Raw genomic sequence first — 19,110 nt, 5'->3', positions numbered from 1 at the left:
TATTAAGTCTGTAACATCTGTGGGAGGTTGTTTTTCTTTACCAGAACTTGGGGTCTTAAAAGTTCTAGTGAAGTTGATCAATGTTAGGACTGGGAAAGTTTCAGGGTAGAGGGGCAAAAAATTGTTTTACTATTATGGCAATTAAAATGGGAGAAGTTTTTCACCTGCTTTCTGCAGGAAAGGAGGAGGAGGTACTGTGGAACAGGACTGTAATTGCAGTGGTTTAGGTTTGTATTTATATGAACAGACTGAGAATGTTCCTGTAATACATCTTTTTTCTACCTCCTTTTCCTCTTTTGTGAGCTGGCTCTATTTTTTTGAAGCCCAACAGGTGTTTGGCTTTCAAAGCTGCATCAATCTTGTCGATTTTAGCTCTACTTCCCAGTCTCCAGCTGCTTTCAGGCCACAAACAGCTGGACAATGGGAGTTCTAATTTGATCAGGCCCATATCTATCACCAGGAAGTGACAGCTTTTAACCTTCTTGATTCAGATATGAGAATCACATTGCAACTGAGAGAGGACTGGGTTGATGACCTATGAAGTTTTTTTTAGTGCCTGCTCCTTGTTAATTTCAAAGGTGCCAGCTGGCTGAAAACAAAGTTTTTCTAAGGTTTAGCATTTTATCAATCGTTCTTAGGTACTGTTCTTTGAGACAGGTGTATATAGAGTGCTGTATCTGGAAGCTTTTCAGTGACAAGGGCACAATCTTGTGAGTGAAGGTCGTGACTCACGTGAAAGGGTAAATGACCCCTTCTGTGCTGCAGCGAGAGGCAGCATATCTGAAGACTTTTCAAATAGCCTTGAACTAAGGTCTCTGCAGTTCAACTGCCAGCCAACTCACAGGTTGATTCTGCAATTTCTTACCAACCCTCCCCCACCCCCCCAAAAAAAAACCCTTACATTTCATCCGCACTGAAAATATTTATGATCTCATTTTAACATCGAAGAGTGGACTGTATTAAGGAGACAAGAGCTCTGTCCAGCTCTGCTGAGTACTGGAGGGGGTTTGGCTAGACAAATAGTTATCAAACTTTTTTTTTTTTTGGCTATAAGACCCTGACTTCAAACGTATCCTGACAAAGAGGCTCTCTTTGTAAGATGTGAAATCAGGTACATTTATTCTTTTTTTTTTTTTTTTTTTTTTTTTTTTTGCAGTATGCTGGCCTCTCACTGTTGTGGCCTCTTCCGTTGTGGAGCACAGGCTCCGGACGCGCAGGCTCAGTGGCCATGGCTCACGGGCCCAGCCGCTCCAAGGCACGTAGGATATTCCCGGACCAGGGCACGAACCCGTATCCCCTGCATCGGCAGGCGGATTCTCAACCACTGCGCCACCAGGGAAGCCCAGGTACATTTATTCTTTCAACAAGGATTTGTCAAGTTTCCTTCATGACAGGCACTGAGGACACAATAGTGGCTTTTGGTAGAAGAGGACTGAATGAATAATGATGAAAGTGTATTTCACCTCCCTCAAGAAAAAAATGACAAAACCCATGAAAACTGTAAACTCATTTAGTGTTTCAGTGCACAATTCTAGTTGTGATCCTTAGCCCTCTAATTTGGGCCTTGGCTTTTGGCCCCAGACTTAGTCCTAGGCTGAAAGATGGACTTGGGTACAGCTAGGAAGTTTTCTGGTTCAAATCATCATGGGTTCTAATGATTCATCATCCCTCTGGAAGGCAGCACTGGCAGAGAAGCCACAAATACACTTCGAAACTGAGTTTTAGTGCTGGTTTTCCTTAACCACATATTACAGAGCCAAGAAAAATTAGTAGGAGTTAAGCAAAAAGTACAGACCAAATACCTCTGGGAGAAGGCCTGAAGCAGCCCCAAATGAAAGCTGCAATAAAGTGACAGAAGCTTGTTTCTTTCACTTTGAGACTGGTCACATCAGAATATGAGTCCAAGGCGCACAGCCTTAAGAGGAGATGTTGTGCTGGTCTCACTAACCACGTTATCCTTCGGCTCCAGCCTTTTGACAGGATGTGACTGGTTCACACTCCAGGATCTCAAAGGAGTTACAGTTTGAAGCCAGAATGAATGGCTACAATGCCTGATGTTAGATTTTCATAAGTCACCTTCTGAAAACCTGCATCTTCTATCATCTCCTTGAACTCCTCCTAAAACACAAAGAAGGATACAGCAAAAATCGCCTGGATTTCAACTGTAGGGCCTTTGTTGTAAGCTATAGAAGTTTTGTACCTGAGATGGGAACTGTCGGATACTTTCTACAAGGTATTGATAGGACTTCCAATCTCCTGCAATGACCTCTCCCAGGACAGGAATGACCTGGAAGCTATATACATCATAGAGCCTAAACAAAAAGGCAAAAGATTAAGATTAGAACATGACCATTAATAAGCAAGAAGGTCTAAGCCTGGGATTATAAATTCAAATGCCTATAAGGGTCAAGCAAGTACCTGAAATAAGTGAAGTGGGCCAGGTGCAAGAGCCATAGGGAGCAGTGAGGGTGTGGTGACAGGCACAGTTAGGAAGTACCAGAAAAGTGAAGAAGGAGCAGTTACTACTCAGCTCTGACTATTGCCACGTGGGAATTTAACCAGGGTTGCCATATATCTGATTTCTCAAGTGAAGCTGGAAATCTAGATTTTTATGTAAAATTTCCTGATTTTAAAATATGGACATCTAAGTCAATTTTTAAAATACCATGAGTCAAACAAAATACATATGTGGGCCCACTTGAGTCTCTGGTTACTGGTTTGAGACCCTTCTGGCCTAGGTGTTGTCATTCAGAACTGGCTGACCTCAGAGGTGGCACTGTCCCTCAGGGACTCTGGGACACTGAACTATGAGGTTCATGCTTATAGCTTACTGGCTATTTTCTGTCCACTTTGGGATGGGAAACCCTTGGCTAGATGATGAAAATCAAGCCCTGTTAACAATACCAACCTGGATACGAGCGGATTGTTTACTTGGCTGAACTCCAGACAGAGAAACCGTCCTCCTGGCTTCAGGACCCGATGGGCTTCCTGGAGCGCCTGAGCAAGACAGGAACAACAGAACACACTCGTCAGCAGCCCTCATTCAACTCTGGGAGGCTGAGGCGGCGTCAGCTTCTATGGGCATTATAAAAGTTATTTCCCCCAGATCCCGCATTCACTCTCAGCTGGGAAGCGGTAACAGCAGAAATAACCCACAGTCTCCTAAATTTTTTAGGCATTCTGCTGCCTGTGACTAGAGAAGGTTACTTGGAATAATCTAAACTGACTCAGATTGGTACACCCCCCCCACAGGCGGCAATGTTTGAATTACTTCTCAAAATCACAATGGATATTCCTTTTTGATCCAGCAATTTTACTTCAAGGAATCTATCTTACAGACATGTTTCTATTGTGGAAACGACATGGGTTACTCATTATGGCACGATTTGAACAGCACAAGATTAGAAGCATCTTAACCATTAATGAGAGACTGGCTAAATTATGGAATATACATACAAAGGGAATCTGTGCAGCTATTAAAAAAAGGAAGAGCCAGTGTTCTTTATGTGCTGACATGGAAAAGTCTGCAGGTATATTTTTAAGGGAAAAAAAAGCAATGGGCAAAATGTTTCATATGCTAATATTTGTATAAAAAAGAAAGAAAATAAATATACTTAATATGCACAAGACATCTTTGCAAAGCTACGTTAAGAAATTGGTGACTGCAAGGGGAGGAGGCAGTTGGGACACAAGGTGAAGACTTTTACTTATATACCCGTTTGTGCCTTTTGAACTTTTGTTTGTTTGTTTGTTTTTGCGGTACGCGGTCCTCTCACTGCTGTGGCCTCTCCCGTTGCGGAGCACAGGCTTCGGACGCACAGGCTCAGCGGCCATGGCTCACTCACGGGCCCAGCCGCTCCGCGGCATGTGGGATCCTCCCGGACGGGGGCACGAACCCATGTCCCCTGCATCGGCAGGTGGACTCTCAACCACTGCGCCACCAGGGAAGCCCTGAACTTTGAATCTACTAAAATTTATTATTATTTTTTTAATTTAAAAGGAATAGTAAACTGGCTACAGACACAGGACAGGTCATAAAAACGAAGCTAAAGTACACCATAAAGGATGTCCCACCCAAAGCAGGCAACTAGGCAACTGGAGTCCACATTACAGAAATGAAACTGGGTGCCTTGCTTACCATCTTCAAATGTTTGGCCAGAATGTTCAAGCAGAAATTAAGAAGAGCTGCATCAGATTAAGAGCTGAACATTCCCTTCTTCCTACAGAGGAGCCATGAATCTAGCTACCTTCTGCCAAAATAGGGTTTGAGTGCCTTTTTCTCTGTCAGCCTTGGAAATCCCTCTGATCTGTAGTGTCAGAGTCAGGTGGCTTCACAAGCGAGAGGAAGCAGATGAAATGAGAGAGCAAGACTGACAGTCTCAAAAATGTAAATACCGGGATTTCTCTGGTGGTCCAGTGGTTAAGAATCCGCCTTCCAATGCAGGGGACGTGGGTTTGATCCCTGGTTGGGGAACTAAGATCCTACATGCCACAGGGCAACTAAGACCACGCACTCTGGAGCCCGCGCGCCACAACTAGAGAGAAGCCTGCCGCCGCAACTAAGACCTGATGCGGCCAAATAAATAAATATTGATTTTTTTTTTTAAAGATGTAAATATCAACCCAAGCAACAAAGCCTTCTGTGGGGATCTGCTCTGTGGTTTTTTTTCAATTTTGTGGGCAGGAAAATTGGCAATTTAAAGGATTAAGATCTCTAAGCCTGAAACATTCAACTCAGGAGCTCAGCCCAGAGAAGAATCTCTGCCTTTCCTCATTCACCATGGAGCCACTCCAGGAGAACTAGTATCCTGAGTCATGCAAGCGGATGCAGCCATTCATTACCCGATCAATGTGTGTGACATTCCGGATCCCAAAGGCAATGGTGTAAACATCAAACTTGTCATCATCAAAGGGCAGTTCTTCAGCGTCTCCCAATACCCAAGCAAGTCCTGAAAGAGAAAAGCAGTTCTGGCCTCAGTCTGGACAGCTGTCTCCTCTGCACTCAGTGAACTGTCAAACTTGAGGAGAGGGTTGTGGGAAACCCTGAATTTGCAGTAGGCCAGACAGAACTGTGGGTACCGTGGACATCCTGTTTGAGGCTGGCTTGTGAAGTGGGGGCAGTCCTGTGGCAATTCTTAAACCTGTGGAATCTGACACTAACTCTGGGTAATTTGTGTCAGAACTGAACTGAATTGTTGGACAGCTGGTTGGCGTTGGAGAACTGGAGAGCTGTTTGGTGCTGGGCAAACATCACACGTGTGGTATCTGAAGTGGTGTCAGAAAATACACACCTGCCTTCTCCAGTGGATTCTTGGCCACCGTCTTCACGGTGTCCTCCAGTCCTGAGAATGTGAAGCTCATGCCCTTGAAATTTAGCAGGAAGTCCCCCTAAGGTTCTCAGAGTAGACACTGGTTACTTAGTTATGCCTTACCCTTAAGCAATTTTTATCCAACTAGGTGTTTTGTGTAAAGCACTGTGGTTAAGAGCCCAGGTCCTGGGGTGGCCTGTGTTCTAATTCCAGCTTCCCCACTTATTAGCTATATAATCTTTAATAAACTACTTTGTTTCCTCATCTGTAAAATGGAGTCAATAATAGTACCTACTTCAGACAGTCATTGGAAGTATTCTAAGTACATAATTTAGTATAATTATATTGGTTCTACTGGAGTCATAGAGAAGCAGATTGTCTTGACTGCAAGTCTGGTCATGAATTCAGAAAACACCCAAGGGAGCTCCCTATTAGGGTAGTTATGTCCTCTGAGGAGCCTGATTTGGCTTTAATATTATTCAACTTGAGTGAATCAGACATAAAATTGATATAGGGACTTCCCTGGTGGTGTAGTGGTTAAGAATTCTCCTGCCAATGCAGGGGACAAAGTTCGAGCCCTGGTCTGGGAAGATCCCACATGCCACAGAGCCATTAAGTCTGTGCACCACAACTACTGAGCCTGTGCTCTAGAGCCCGTGAGCCACAACTACTGAAGCCTGCGTGCCACAGCTATTGAAGCCCGTGCGCCTGGAGCCCGTGTTCCGCAACAAGAGAAGCAACCGCAATGAGAAGCCCGTGCACTGCAATGAAGAGTAGCCGATGCTTGCCACAACTAGAGAAAGCCCGTGCGCAGCAACAAAGACCTGATGCAGCCATAAATAAATAAATAAATACATACATTTCAAATAAAATAAAACACTTGGCTTCCTTAAATAAATAAATTAATTAAATAAAAGCACTGTCACGTTCGGTGTCTCAATGGAACTTAAAAAAAAAAAGTATGATATAGAAGGAAGGCACTATAGGGGAAGGTAAATGGAAATAACCCTCCTGGAAAGCATGCCAGCAGTATTTAACAAGAGCCTTAGTAATAAGTATATCCTTTGATCCAGCTATTTGAATTTTAGGAGGAGGACATTAATGACATCATCATCAAAGCTACTGCTTACTAAGCCCATGATGGCAGGGTCTGTGTTATCACTTTACATACATTATCTTCTCACATCCTCATACCGACTCTGAGACAGCTGTACTATCATCTTCATGTTTCAGGTGAACAAAATTGAGTATCAGAAAGACTGAAGTAGCTTGCCTAAGGTCACACAGATGGATTAGAACTCAGGAAGTTTTATTCCAGAGCCTTTGTTTTTAATAGTTATGGGATAGTACCTCCTATTGTGAGAAGGGTTATTATTTTCTCCATTTTATAGATAAGGTAATTGAGATCTAGAGAGCCTAAACACTTGTCCAAATATATAGTCAGTAAAAAGAAAATAATGATGCATGCAAAAATTTACAAATAAGGATGTCACAACATTGTGCTACATGCAAAAACATCAGAAAAAAATGAAAGATCAACTAGTTACGTAAATTGGTTATGCAAATCATAAAACATCCATATGAGGGAATATCACAAAAAATGATTTTAAGGAAATTTTTTTTTTTTTTTTGGCTGCACCATGTGGCTTGTGGGATATTAGTTCCTTGACCATGGATCGAACCTGAGGCCTCAGCAGTTAGAGCGTGGAGTCCTAATCACTGGACCGCCAGGGAATTCCCAGGAGTTTTTAATAACATGGGAAAATCGCATGATACAATGCTGAATTAAATGAAGCAGGATACTAAATTATATACATAAGATGTTCTCAATTTTATAAAAAGAAAATGATTAGGAAAAAGCTAGGAAGGAAGTATACTGAGGGTCATCTCTGGATGCTGAAACTCTGGTTAATATTTACTTCTTAATACCTTTCAAATTTTTGATTTCTCATATCCAAAATTTTCCCAAATACATCACTTTTATAACCCATCAGATAATCTTTTTAAGGTTCCTGCCCTCCAGGCTTCCATTTTGGGAGGAACTGCTACATGTAAGTAAAGCACATAATAGTACTACACACAAAAATGCCTTTACACATTATTTTTTTTAACTATTAAATCATCTCTAGGATCTTCCTACTTAGTTTCAAATTTTTTGGCATATTTTTTGCAAAGGCATTATTATTGGAGATTGATAAAGCAAGGAGGAAAGATAAAACCATACTATGCAGCATGTAATGATTCCTACGCAGGTGGATTTCTTGGCCGTTAGGAGAGCCTGAAGGGCAAGCTGTGCTATGGAAGAGATGATTCCAGAGGTGGAACATTACCCATCATTTCCATCTTTGTTCTCCACTCTTCGTGGCTAAGCACCAGAGAGAAGGGAAACACGTTTCTCAGTAGGAGTAAGAACACGGTGCCTTTGTCTAGAAACACTAGTGATTGTCAGCCTTCTGATCAGTGTTGATGGTTAACAAAAGAGCCCTTCATTTGGGGGGCCAAGTGGGCTGTAGTTCGTCTAGGCAGCTCATTCTGCGGGTGGGAGGAGGAGGAGGAAACAGAATTGAGCTAAAATAACCATAGCCACTCATGGTGGGGGTGGGGGAGGGGAGAAGTGCTGATATGGACCCAAGGGACTTGGCTTCCTTTGCTGTGCACCGCTGCCTCTCACGGAGGCTACCTGCAGTGCTCGGCCAGTGTGGAAGAGGGCAGTGCAGGGGCTCTGAAGAGCTGGATAAACATGCTGCAGCTGCCAGATCAGTACTTCTACTGGGGAAAAAAACTGGGGGCAAAAGTATTTCAAAATATGAAAACAAACAGAAAGCCAAGTGCAAAATGTATATCTTTAAGTTACAGCAGAAACTGTCTGTTTGGAGGCTGCAGCAGGTTCCTGGAGATACCCAGGCATTCTCCCATCGGCCGTTGAGAGTACTGTGCTAGGGAAATTTGAGGAGTATCATTTACGGTTGATTCTTCAACTGCATCAGTTGGCCCCTCTGAGAAACCCACGATGAAATAGAGGTAGGAGGGCAAAAGGTTTTTTTTTTCTTTTTGGGGGGCAGGGGGGTGAGAGGAGACACCTGGGAAAAATAAAAAGGAGAGGAAGCAAGGCTGTGTGGGAAAAGCCGTTAGACCTACAATGGAATATTACTCAGCCATAAAAAGAAACGAAATTGAGTTATTTGCAGTGAGGTGGATGGACCTAGAGTCTGTCACGCAGAGTGAAGTAAGTCAGAAAGAGAAAAACAAATGCCGTATACTAACGCATATATTTGGAATTTAAAAAAATGGTACTGATGAACCTAGTGGCAGGGCAGGAATAAAGACGCAGACATAGAGAATGGACTTGAGGACACACCAGGTGAAGGGCGAAGTGAGAGTAGCATCGACATACATATACACAACCAAATGTAAGAGAGCTAGCTAGTGGGAAGCAGCAGCATAGCACAGGGAGGTCAGCTCGGTGCTTTGTAATTACTTAGAGGGGTGGGATAGGGAGGATGGGAGGGAGACGCAAGAGGGAATATGGGGATGTATGTGTGTATATGGCTGATTCACTGTTGTACAACAGAAATTAACACAGTATTGTGAAGCAATTATACTCCAATAAAGATGTATTTAAAAAATAAATAGATAAATCACACACACACACACACACACACACACACACACACACACCCTCCCCAAAAACAAAGCCATTAGACCTGGATGAAGATCTGAGAAAGTCTCAGCCCACCCAATGGTGGGGGTGGGGTGGAGGTGCTCTGGAGCAAAGACTGCCTGTAAAAAGAGCCCCACGTGGGAAATGTCCAGGCCCCAGGAGCCCTGGTTTGAAAGCTGAAGCAGAGCTTAGTTTTGGGAGGGGGATGAAATAGCTCAAGAACAGGGCATGGGGGTCACTGCGGAGCTGCTGGGAATTAAAAGCCAAACTTGTCTCAGTGTCCAAGAACTGAGATCCAAAGAGTCAGCCCCCATTCCGGATCTGCCATTTAAATTGTGTTAGCTGAAGCAGATACTTAACTTCTTTGGGTTTGGGTTATCTCCCCTGTCACATGTGGCTGATAATCTAATTCCCTGGGTTGCTGAAATAATGTACATAACAGCACACATATTGGATGCAGCCACACAAATTATCTTCCACTCCTACCTATCTGTACGTTTTTGAAACCTGGAAAAGAAAGCACTTCAGCACTGTACATATTCCATCTTATTTTATAAACATATAAACATCTCCTCTGGGTCCACTTTCTGCAGGACTTACCAGCTTTGTATCCTTGAGCACGGGCTTTCTGTTTTCCAATCTTTAGCATCTCCTTGTTGATGTCGCAGACCATGACATGAGAACCGCCCAAAGAATCCTCTTCATTCTGGTACTTTTTGGCAATTTCTTCCCAGGATAAATTTTGTTGGGCCCTTAATTGCCTCTTCTCCTTTCTCTGATGCTGCGCCTGAACATAATTAAGGAACCGGAATGCAATGTCACCTGTGGGAAGCCAACAGGAGGAAAGATCGAACACAAACAAAAACAAAACCCCAGCATTTCTTAAACCCAAAAGGAACAACAAAGGTACAGGGGTTGAGGAGCGTATGAAAATGAAAAAGCCCAGTAACTTTTTTTTTTTAACAGCAAATTTTTAACGTCTAAGATTCTTTAAAAAAAAACCTGGACTTCCCTGGTGGCTCAGCGGTTAAGAATCTGCCTGCCAATGCAGGGGACACATGTTCAAGCCCTGCTCCAGGATGATCCCACATGCCGCGGAGCAACTAAGCCCATGTGCCACAGCTACTGAGGCCACGTGCCACAACTACTGGAGCCCGTGCTCCACAAGAGAAGCCACTGCAGTGAGAAGCCCGCACACTGCAATGAAGAGTAGCCCCCACCTGCCGCAACTAGAGAAAACCCGCGCGCAGCAATGAAGACCCAAAGCAGCCAAAAATAAATAAATTAATTAATTTTAAAAAAACTTTTAAAAATTGCATATGTAATGCATGGACACATTCTTACTATAAGACTCAATACCTAAACATGTAGAATAAAACAAGAAAGTTGCATTCTCTGTCCACACTCTCCAGACATAACAAGTGTTAAGAGCTTAGTGTGCAGCCTTCTAGTCTTTTTCTAATTTTTATGGCAGTAACATGAAGGTACAGTCACAAGCAACAGTCCCCTGCCACACCACTTCCTACTCCCAGTTCAGTTCCCCACAGACCATCCTTCCCAACTCCTTTAACTGTTTATTCCGTTGGTTACAGCTACTTCTTTACTCACCAGCTACTTCTTTACTCACCCTCATCTCTGCTTGCTTTTATCCTCCCAATATATTTTATCACGTTTCATAATTCCTCACAGATACCTTTGTAACCTACAGTAATAAACTAATCAATTTTTTTTAATTTTAATTTTTTATTGAAGTATAGTTGATTTACAATGTTTCAGGTGTACAGCAAAGTGGTTCAGTTTTACATACATATACATTTTTTTCTTTTTCAGATTCTTTTCCATTATAGGTTATTATAAGATATTGAATACAGTTCCTTGTGCTATACAGTAGGTCCTTGTTGTTTATTTCATATATAGTAGTATACATTTGTTAATCCCAATTCCAAATTTATCCCTCCACCCCAGTATTTTATTTCTTATTCCACCAACTACAGACAGTATCTCTTGACTCCCTTCAGCGTTCCATCATATATATTTTTTTATTCTGTCAAGCCTGATAACATTTTATTTGTTCTATAGCTATGTCTTCTGTGCTTTGTTGATGGTTTGAGTCTAAAAGCTGAAAATCAAGTGTGTACATTATTGTGACCAGGTAAATACTGTTCGGGCAAAGCCAGTGCTTTCCGGATCACATTTCCCTTTTTATAATGCGGTTTCCTTGTCTTTGTTTTTTTTCTGTAAGAAATATATCCTTAAGTTTTTCCATTCTCTCTATCCAATTAGGTATTCTCTAGTCACTTTCCTATATATTTAAATACAAATATATGTACTCATATAAAACAACTTAGAGACATAAATGGGGATCATATTATATGCATTGTATACAACTTTTCTTTTTCTTTCCACTTAATATGTCCTTGAGACCATTCCATTGGTATTTATAGGCTTTCCTCATTCTTTTAAATAGCTACCTAATATTTGATAGTATTGATGTATCTTAATTTAAAACCATTTCTTTTTTAAAAAATATATATATATTTATTTATTTTTTGGCTGTGTTGGGTCTTCGTTGCTGTGTGTGGGCTTTTCTCTTTAGTTGGGGCGAGCGGTGTCTACTCTTCATTGCAGTGCACGGGCTTCTCACTGCGGTGGCTTCTCTTGTTGTGGAGCATGGGCTCTAGGCTCGCGGGCTTCACTAGTTGTGGCACGTGGGCTCAGTAGTTGTGGCATGCGGGCTCAGCAGTTGTGGCTTGTAGGTTCTAGAGCGCAGACTTAGTAGTTGTGGCGCACAGGCTTAGTTGCTCCGTGACATGTGGGATCTTCCCAGACCAGGGATCGAACCCGTGACCCCTGCATTGGCAGGCAGATTCTTAACCACTGCTCCACCAGGGAAGTCCCTAAAGCCATTTCTTTATTGAGGTAGAAATAGGTTATTTCTAACTTTTCACTATGACTAAAAATTATGCAGTGAGCATATTTGTAGCTCTACGTTTTCAATGTCTCTTTAAATATATGGGATTACTTTTCAATTGCATTTTCTAAATGGGCAGTTGCCAGCATGTTACTGGCTGGGGTACACTGGAGATGGAAGCAGCTCTGACTGACCCCCTTCTGTAGCTACCTCTCTGTGCAAGTTTTTGTTTTTGTTTTTGTTTTCAGACTAGATGTCTAGAATTGGAATTGTGGGATCCTAGACTGTAAGCATTTTAGATTTTGATAGATTCTGCTAAATTGTCCTCCACCTTACTGCCCTCTGTGCTTCCTTTTGGGTAGAGGGCCACACCAACAAAGCCACACATAAACATGTTTCAAACATGGACATTATTCTACTGTAATTTATTATTATACACTATCCTATTAGTATAGATTATGACATTATTACATTATATTACACATTATGACATTTTTATCTCCAAATGCCTAGTGTGCACCAAATAACAAAAGGCCATGCATAAATAAATGAGCTTTTGATATCTGATATCATAGTAGATTAGGCAGAAAAGTCTGCCTAGAAAGCTTACACAACATGATAAAAGCTCTCCCCCTTCCCCACACCAGAGAAAGAGGGAAAGTGGGATAAAGGTTAAACAGAAGGTAAAACAGTTGTTTAGATGGGGAAATGCCACTGGAGTTAAAAATTGGTCGTTTTACTTTGTAATCCTCTGAATTTTAGAAAAGTAACAGGCACAAAGCTGATATTCTGTGCTTTTGACTGACATTCAGTTAAAAAGAAAAGAGTAAATCTTTCTGAGAAGTGTACTAATTTTCAATTACTATCTTCAGGCTAATGGTAGGTGAGCTAACTCATTCCAACAAGAGACACTAATTTTTTAAAACTATCTTATTTTTATTTTTTACTTATTTATTTATTTTGGCCACACTGAGAGGCATGTGGGATCTCAGTTCTCCGACCAGGGATCTAACCTGTGCCCCCTGCAGCGGAAGTGCAGAGTCTTAACCACTGGACCGCCAGGGAAGTCCCAAGAGACACTAATTTTTATAAAAGAAGCTTAGTGGTACCCCAGGATACAGAACTGTATGTTACCTGTGCCTCCAGCAACATCCAGCAGCTGGGTACCTGGAAACGGGCGCATCTTCCAGAGCAGCAAATCCTTCCAAACACGGTGAATACCAAGACTCATCATATCATTCATCACATCATACTTCTTGGCCACACTTTCAAACACCTGATAGACTTGAGAGAAATACAACATGATTGGACTATTCATAAGATTAACCTGTAAAAGTCCTAAATGAAAGAGGAGAAAGCTCCCCCCCCCCCATGAAATTAACTGTCTGCAAGGTGGAGCTAAGTCATGATGCTTGATGCCCAAATCTGCACCTTAACATTACCCCTTCTAAAAAAAGGCTTGGGCTTCCCTGGTGGCGCAGTGGTTGAGAGTCCGCCTGCCGATGCAGGGGACACGGGTTCGTGCCCCGGTCCGGGAGGATCCCACATGCCGCTGAGCAGCTGGGCCCGTGAGCCATGGCCTCTGGGCCTGCGCGTCCGGAGCCTGTGCTCCGCAACGGGAGAGGCCACAACAGGGAGAGGCCCGTGAACCGGAAAAAAAAAAAAAGGCTTAAATTACATCATGTAAGAAAGAAGTCAACCTCTTTTCTGTTATCTTAGTTAGCTTTACCTAGGGCCATTACCTTGTAATAATGTCACGCACATACTTAACTACTAAATAGGTTTCTGTTTTTCTTTTTCTTTTTTTTTTTTGCCACGAGGCTTGGCTTGCAGGATCTTAGTTTCCTGACCAGGGATCGAACCCGTGCCCTCAGCAGTGAAAGCACTGTGTCCTAACCACTGGACCGTCAGGGAATTCCCCAGTTTCTGTTTCTTAGAGGAAGGGGTGGGGAGGGGGGTTGGAATGTTTCTAATATTATTATAATAAAAGACAACAAAATCCATTAGAAAGATGACAAATGGGGCTTCCCTGGTGGCGCAGTGGTTGAGAGTCCGCCTGCCGATGCAGGGGACGTGGGTTCGTGCCCTGGTCCGGGAGGATCCCACGTGCCGCGGAGGGGCTGGGCCCGTGAGCCATGGCCACTGAGCCTGCGCGTCCGGAACCTGTGCTCCGCAACGGGAGAGGCCCCAACAGTGAGAGGCCCGCGTACCACAAAAAAAAAAAAAAAAAGATGACAAATGGATGGGAAGACCTCGGCTCATCTCTGCCAGCATCACTGAGAAAAACCTCATGTACAATTTGGTGGCCAGATGGATGGCAGGATGTGAATCAGGCCAAGTCACACCGTAGAGGGTCCTCATGATACTCCATAGGATTAAGGCAGAATGTGGACTCTGGGCTAGCTGAAGAGTTCAGGAATTTACTATCCAATACACTTTAAAGTACAGGCTACATTTAACTTCTTTGCACCTCAATTTCTGCCCATGAGATGGGAATATCAGCGCCAGCCCCCTACCTGCCTGCCATAAGGCTGAAATAGGTAATAAAGGGGAGACACGTTGAGTGCCTCAGATAAAATGTGCTGCTTAGACCCAAAACATTACTGTTCTCTGCCCCCTCCTTTAACTCAATCTTGAATGTCTATTCTCAACCCTAGGATCCTATAAGCTTGCTCTTCGCTTTTGAACATCTTTTGGGGGTACTTAGAGGGACACTAAGGCTCAACCCAGTAAGTATAAGCCCTTCTTGCTTTACATGGTTCTAATATACAAGAATTTCAGTTACTGTGGTTTGGTTCAATAATACCAGTCCTCTAGCAACATCATTCAAATACAGTGGTATATTAACTGTGACTAATTACATAAAGTACAAATTTTGCTAGTAGTTCTTCAGTCCACAAATCATACATAAATAACAGATATGCATCATGATCAGAAGCCAATAATGTCACTTCTCTCAGTTTGTCGGTGGTTGGTCACTATACATCAGTTATTCAGTTCACATGCAGACAGCAAAGCATGTAGTTATCTTCTTACCTCAGCTGTAAATCTCTGCGGCATTTTACAAAACTAGATAAGTGAAAGAGGAAACTGCCCAATGAAAATGAAAGTGCAACAAAATAATGAAAAGTGATAACGCTGGAAGTGAAATTTGAATACGTCAGTGGAGTTACAGGAGAAACATGACCATGGGAATGTTGATACTGCTGCCCCTCGAGAGGTTTTAGATATGCAGCCAGAGGAACTTTGGGAAAATGAACTTATGGATGTAAATGAGAATGTGGTTGTGATGAAAAGGTTGAAGATGTCCCAGAGGAAATGATGCCAGCAAAAAATTTCACATTAAAGGAATTCTTGGAGATATTTCATGACACTGAAAGTGAAAGGATAAAATGTTAGAAGCTGACTGAACCTTAGAAAGAAGTGTGGCCGTTTGCTGAGGCATGGAGAAGGTGCTCACTCCCTACTGTAAATTATATGACAAAAAGGACGCAAACACTTTAAACTATTCGTGGTAAATTTTTTACAAAGGAATAAAACAACTTAATTCTTAATCTTTCTAATTTTTTATTAGATTTTAATTTAATTTTAAATTTTAAATTTAAACAATTAAAAATTCTAATTGTATTAATTAAATCTAATTTTAAATGACAGTGTGCTAAATAAATATCAACTTTACTATTTTTTCACTTCCTTATACATTTATAACTGACAGTAAGAGAGTTTTTGATGTTTGATAATTTTTATAGGTTCTGGAACAATCGCAATTTCCCCCATTGATCCTTAAGATCATTGTCATGATTTCAGCTTGCATGGACATTTTTACTGTCCTGCATCATCGTGCAAAGGGAAGATTGCCTGTGCTTCAATCTTGGGTCCCAATCTGGAAGTCGTATTTAGCTTAGTGGGTAACTCTTCCCCCCGTCATTGTGTGAAATGTTGTTTATACATTGTAAAGCACAATACAGAGGTTAAACATTATTATTATTTTGGAAGCAACCCATGTGGATTCAAATTCCAGCTATGCCACTTATTTAGCAGTTTATTCATCTATACAAACAGGATAAGAGTTCCTACTTCATATGCTTGTATTTATGAGAATTAATGTAAAATATTTTTAAAAGGTTTCAGGGCCTCAATCAGTTTGCTGTCGTTTTACTGGGCTCCATTTATTTCACTCCACAATCAGTTATCAAGCTCCCAATGTGCATCAGGTGCTGAGGATACAGACGCGAATGGGCCACCATCCTAGCTTTCTGGGGATTCACAGTGAAATAAATGTTAATTTAAATTCAGTATTCAAAGAGTTACAGTAGAGCTATGTATAATATTTAGTTAAGGTTCAGGTGAGAGGTAATACAACGTACGAGTCTATAAGAGGATGGAAATTCAGTTATAGGCTCTTTCTCTTATCTCCTGGGTGACCATAGGCCAAGTTAAGGAACCTCTCACAGTCTCACCTTATCCACCTGTAATATGCGCATAATACCTTCCCCATTACAAATGGTACAGTTGGAGTTTTAAAAAAGTTCTTTTCCTTTCCCATGCTTATGGTGAACACAAAAAACTGTTCAACAATATATAACATTTACTGAGCAATTATGAAGTGCCAGGCATTATTCAAAATTCTTCAGTGTTTAATGTAATCTAATCGTCACAAGAACTCTATGAAAAAAGTTACTATTATTCCTATCGGGCAAATTTGGAAGCTGAGGCACACAGAAAATAGTTTCCTTCTTTCTTTGTATAAAAGATGGCCTATCCCTTTAGCAAGAGATTAAGAACGTGGGCTCTGTAGTCGGACCAAACTGGGTTAGAATATTAGTTCCACCACTTACTAGCTATGTTAAACTGGGCAAGTTTTTGCTTAACCTTTAAGCCTCAATTTCCTCATACGTAACATGGGATAGCAATATTCATCATCGGGAAGTTGCAATGAGAATTGTAAACAATGTCTGCACACTGCCTGGCACATCATAAACGCTCAAATGATGGGGTTTTGTTATAATTACTTAAAAAGAGGAGGCGTCTCAGTTTGGCAGGGTTAGGCTGGGGCTACTCCTTGGAGGTCAGGACTGCAGAAGTTAATGCATCAGAGCCGACAGGACGTTAAATCAACCCTTAGTATGGGCAGAAGAAACTAGATCGCAGACGGTCAGATTCACCCCCCTCCACCCTCTCACCCTTTTCACCTTTGCCCCCCTTCTCCTCTTCCGACACGGTCTCAAACCCGAAGTGCGTTCCGGTTGCCCGCTTCTCTTGGGACAAGGGCCGCGCACCCAGCGGGCCCCTGGGCCAGGAGCTACGAAGCCCGGGAAGCCTGCAGCCCGGCAACAACCGCGACCGCCCACGGCAGCAGAAGCTCCATAAAACCCAGCTTCTGGGGGCCGCCATCTTGACAGTCGGGTGACCGCCGCCAGACAGGATGTCGCGTTGCCTCACTAGATGGCTGACGGCGGCCGGCCAGAGACATTATTAGCTAAACCTGATACTAAGGAGTTCTGCAGGATCGCTGGGATTCTGAGGCTATTTAGTCTTTGAGTACCCGAAATTCTTTTCTCTCTCTCTCTCCAAATTGAATATAGAATTCACCAGGAATGAGCGGACCCTAGGGAGAACCCCCAATCACCTCTCAGAGGCCACATCTCTGCATCTTGCCAACCTGTAGTATTAACTTCCAAGATATTGAGTAACTCTTGTTTTCTAGTGCAGAAGAGGGCAAACGGAGGTACAGTGTTGTAAAAGGCTAATATTACAGGGTCAATTCTTGCAATCCTTGGCGTACATAAAGAATCACTTGGCTTGATCTTAAAGTGCACATTTCCGGGCCCCAAATACCAGAAATTTGGGATCAGTAAATCTGATATGGATACTGAGAATCTATTTGACCAAACTTCTCTGGTGATTTCTATGAGAGGGATTGGCAGACCAGTCTTGAGAAACATATGCTAGACTACTCTAAATAATAAACATAGGAAAGATTGTTCGTTGGTCTTTCCATTTTATGAACCTAGAAAGTTCATAGATGGGAAGGAAAGCTCTGGCATCTATTTAGTAAGTCACCAGCAAACACCACTCAGCCTCCCTCTCCTGCTATCACAAAGCTACATTTCTAGTTCCAACTGGTACAGAATGAGTGCTTTACTTCAACCCCAGATTTTCCCATTCTTTTCTATGGTAAGGGTAACGTAGAGCATCTTGCGCAAAAGAGGATGGAGGTGGTGAGTTTTATTTGGATTTCTGTATGTTTCTGCTTTAATTTTCTTTAAAGTATGTTTCCTGTAAATGTTTCACAAGGAGAAAGCGCCAAGGACCCTAAGAAACTACTTTGAAGAGGAAAAAATCTCTTCTTGGCTTAATGTAGTCTGACAGATGGACACCTACTGCTTTATTTTGGAAGAATTACACTGGGATTTCTCTCTTTCCCTCTCTTTTAAGAGTGATAAAAGAAAGGAATGATTCACTCATGTAATCAGAGTTTTCGCATCTTTGTTAAAGGAAATAAAAAATCATCCAGGAATCTTAGTGTATCTTCCACATCTATTCATACATAAGAATGGCCTTTAGGATTTTCTAGACTTAATTTGATGCATGATGTAGCCATTCTCTCATTTCAATATGATTTGTGGGGGGGAAAAGCTGGAAAAGGGAAAGCAAGATAAGGACTGGTGGAGGGCATTTAAGGAAATTTTAAAAATGAGATTAGGGCTTCCCTGGTGGCGCAGTGGTTGAGTCCGCCTGCCAATGCAGGGGACGTGGGTTCGAGCCCTGGTCCGGGAAGAGCCCACATGCCACGGAGCAACTCAGGCCGTGTGCCACAACTACTGAAGCCCGCGTGCCTAGAGCCCATGCTCCACAACAAGAGAAACCACCACAATGAGAAGCCCGCACACTGCAGTGAAGAGTAGCCCCCCACTCGCCGCAACTAAAGAAAGCCCGCGTGCAGCAACGAAGACCCAACACAGCCAATAAATAAATAAATAAATAAATAATAAATTTAAAAATGAGATTAGTATCTAATTTCCTTTACCCAGTTAAAACTGTTAACTTCAAGATTGATTGACTTGTATGTACTTATTAATGTTTTGTATAACATGTGATGATTAATAAGGAACCCAAAAGGGCCTAATTAGGGCAAGTCTAGGATTTTGTCTATTTGTTTATTTGTTCATCTATGACTGCTGATATTCTGCTCATCCTTCTATGCTCAGCTCAAGTAACACCACCTC

At 42.2% G+C, this 19,110-nt stretch overlaps 1 protein-coding gene across 1 annotated transcript; it reads right to left on the bottom strand.

Moving 5' to 3' along the window:
* Positions 1-1,496: 1,496 nt before the first annotated feature.
* COQ5 (coenzyme Q5, methyltransferase) lies at positions 1,497-17,302 on the bottom strand. The gene is made up of 7 exons (XM_059040577.2): positions 17,074-17,302; positions 13,016-13,165; positions 9,571-9,792; positions 4,843-4,949; positions 2,909-2,997; positions 2,201-2,312; positions 1,497-2,118 (listed from the first exon to the last, which is right to left on the bottom strand). The coding sequence occupies exons 1-7, from the start codon at positions 17,273-17,275 to the stop codon at positions 2,017-2,019; spliced, it is 984 nt and encodes a 327-aa protein (XP_058896560.1). The 5' UTR covers positions 17,276-17,302; the 3' UTR covers positions 1,497-2,016.
* Positions 17,303-19,110: the final 1,808 nt, after the last annotated feature.

Source organism: Kogia breviceps, chromosome 15, assembly GCF_026419965.1.
Source record: "Kogia breviceps isolate mKogBre1 chromosome 15, mKogBre1 haplotype 1, whole genome shotgun sequence".
Classification (NCBI taxonomy): Eukaryota; Metazoa; Chordata; class Mammalia; order Artiodactyla; family Physeteridae; genus Kogia; species Kogia breviceps.
This window is presented reverse-complemented; position numbering and strand designations above follow the sequence as displayed.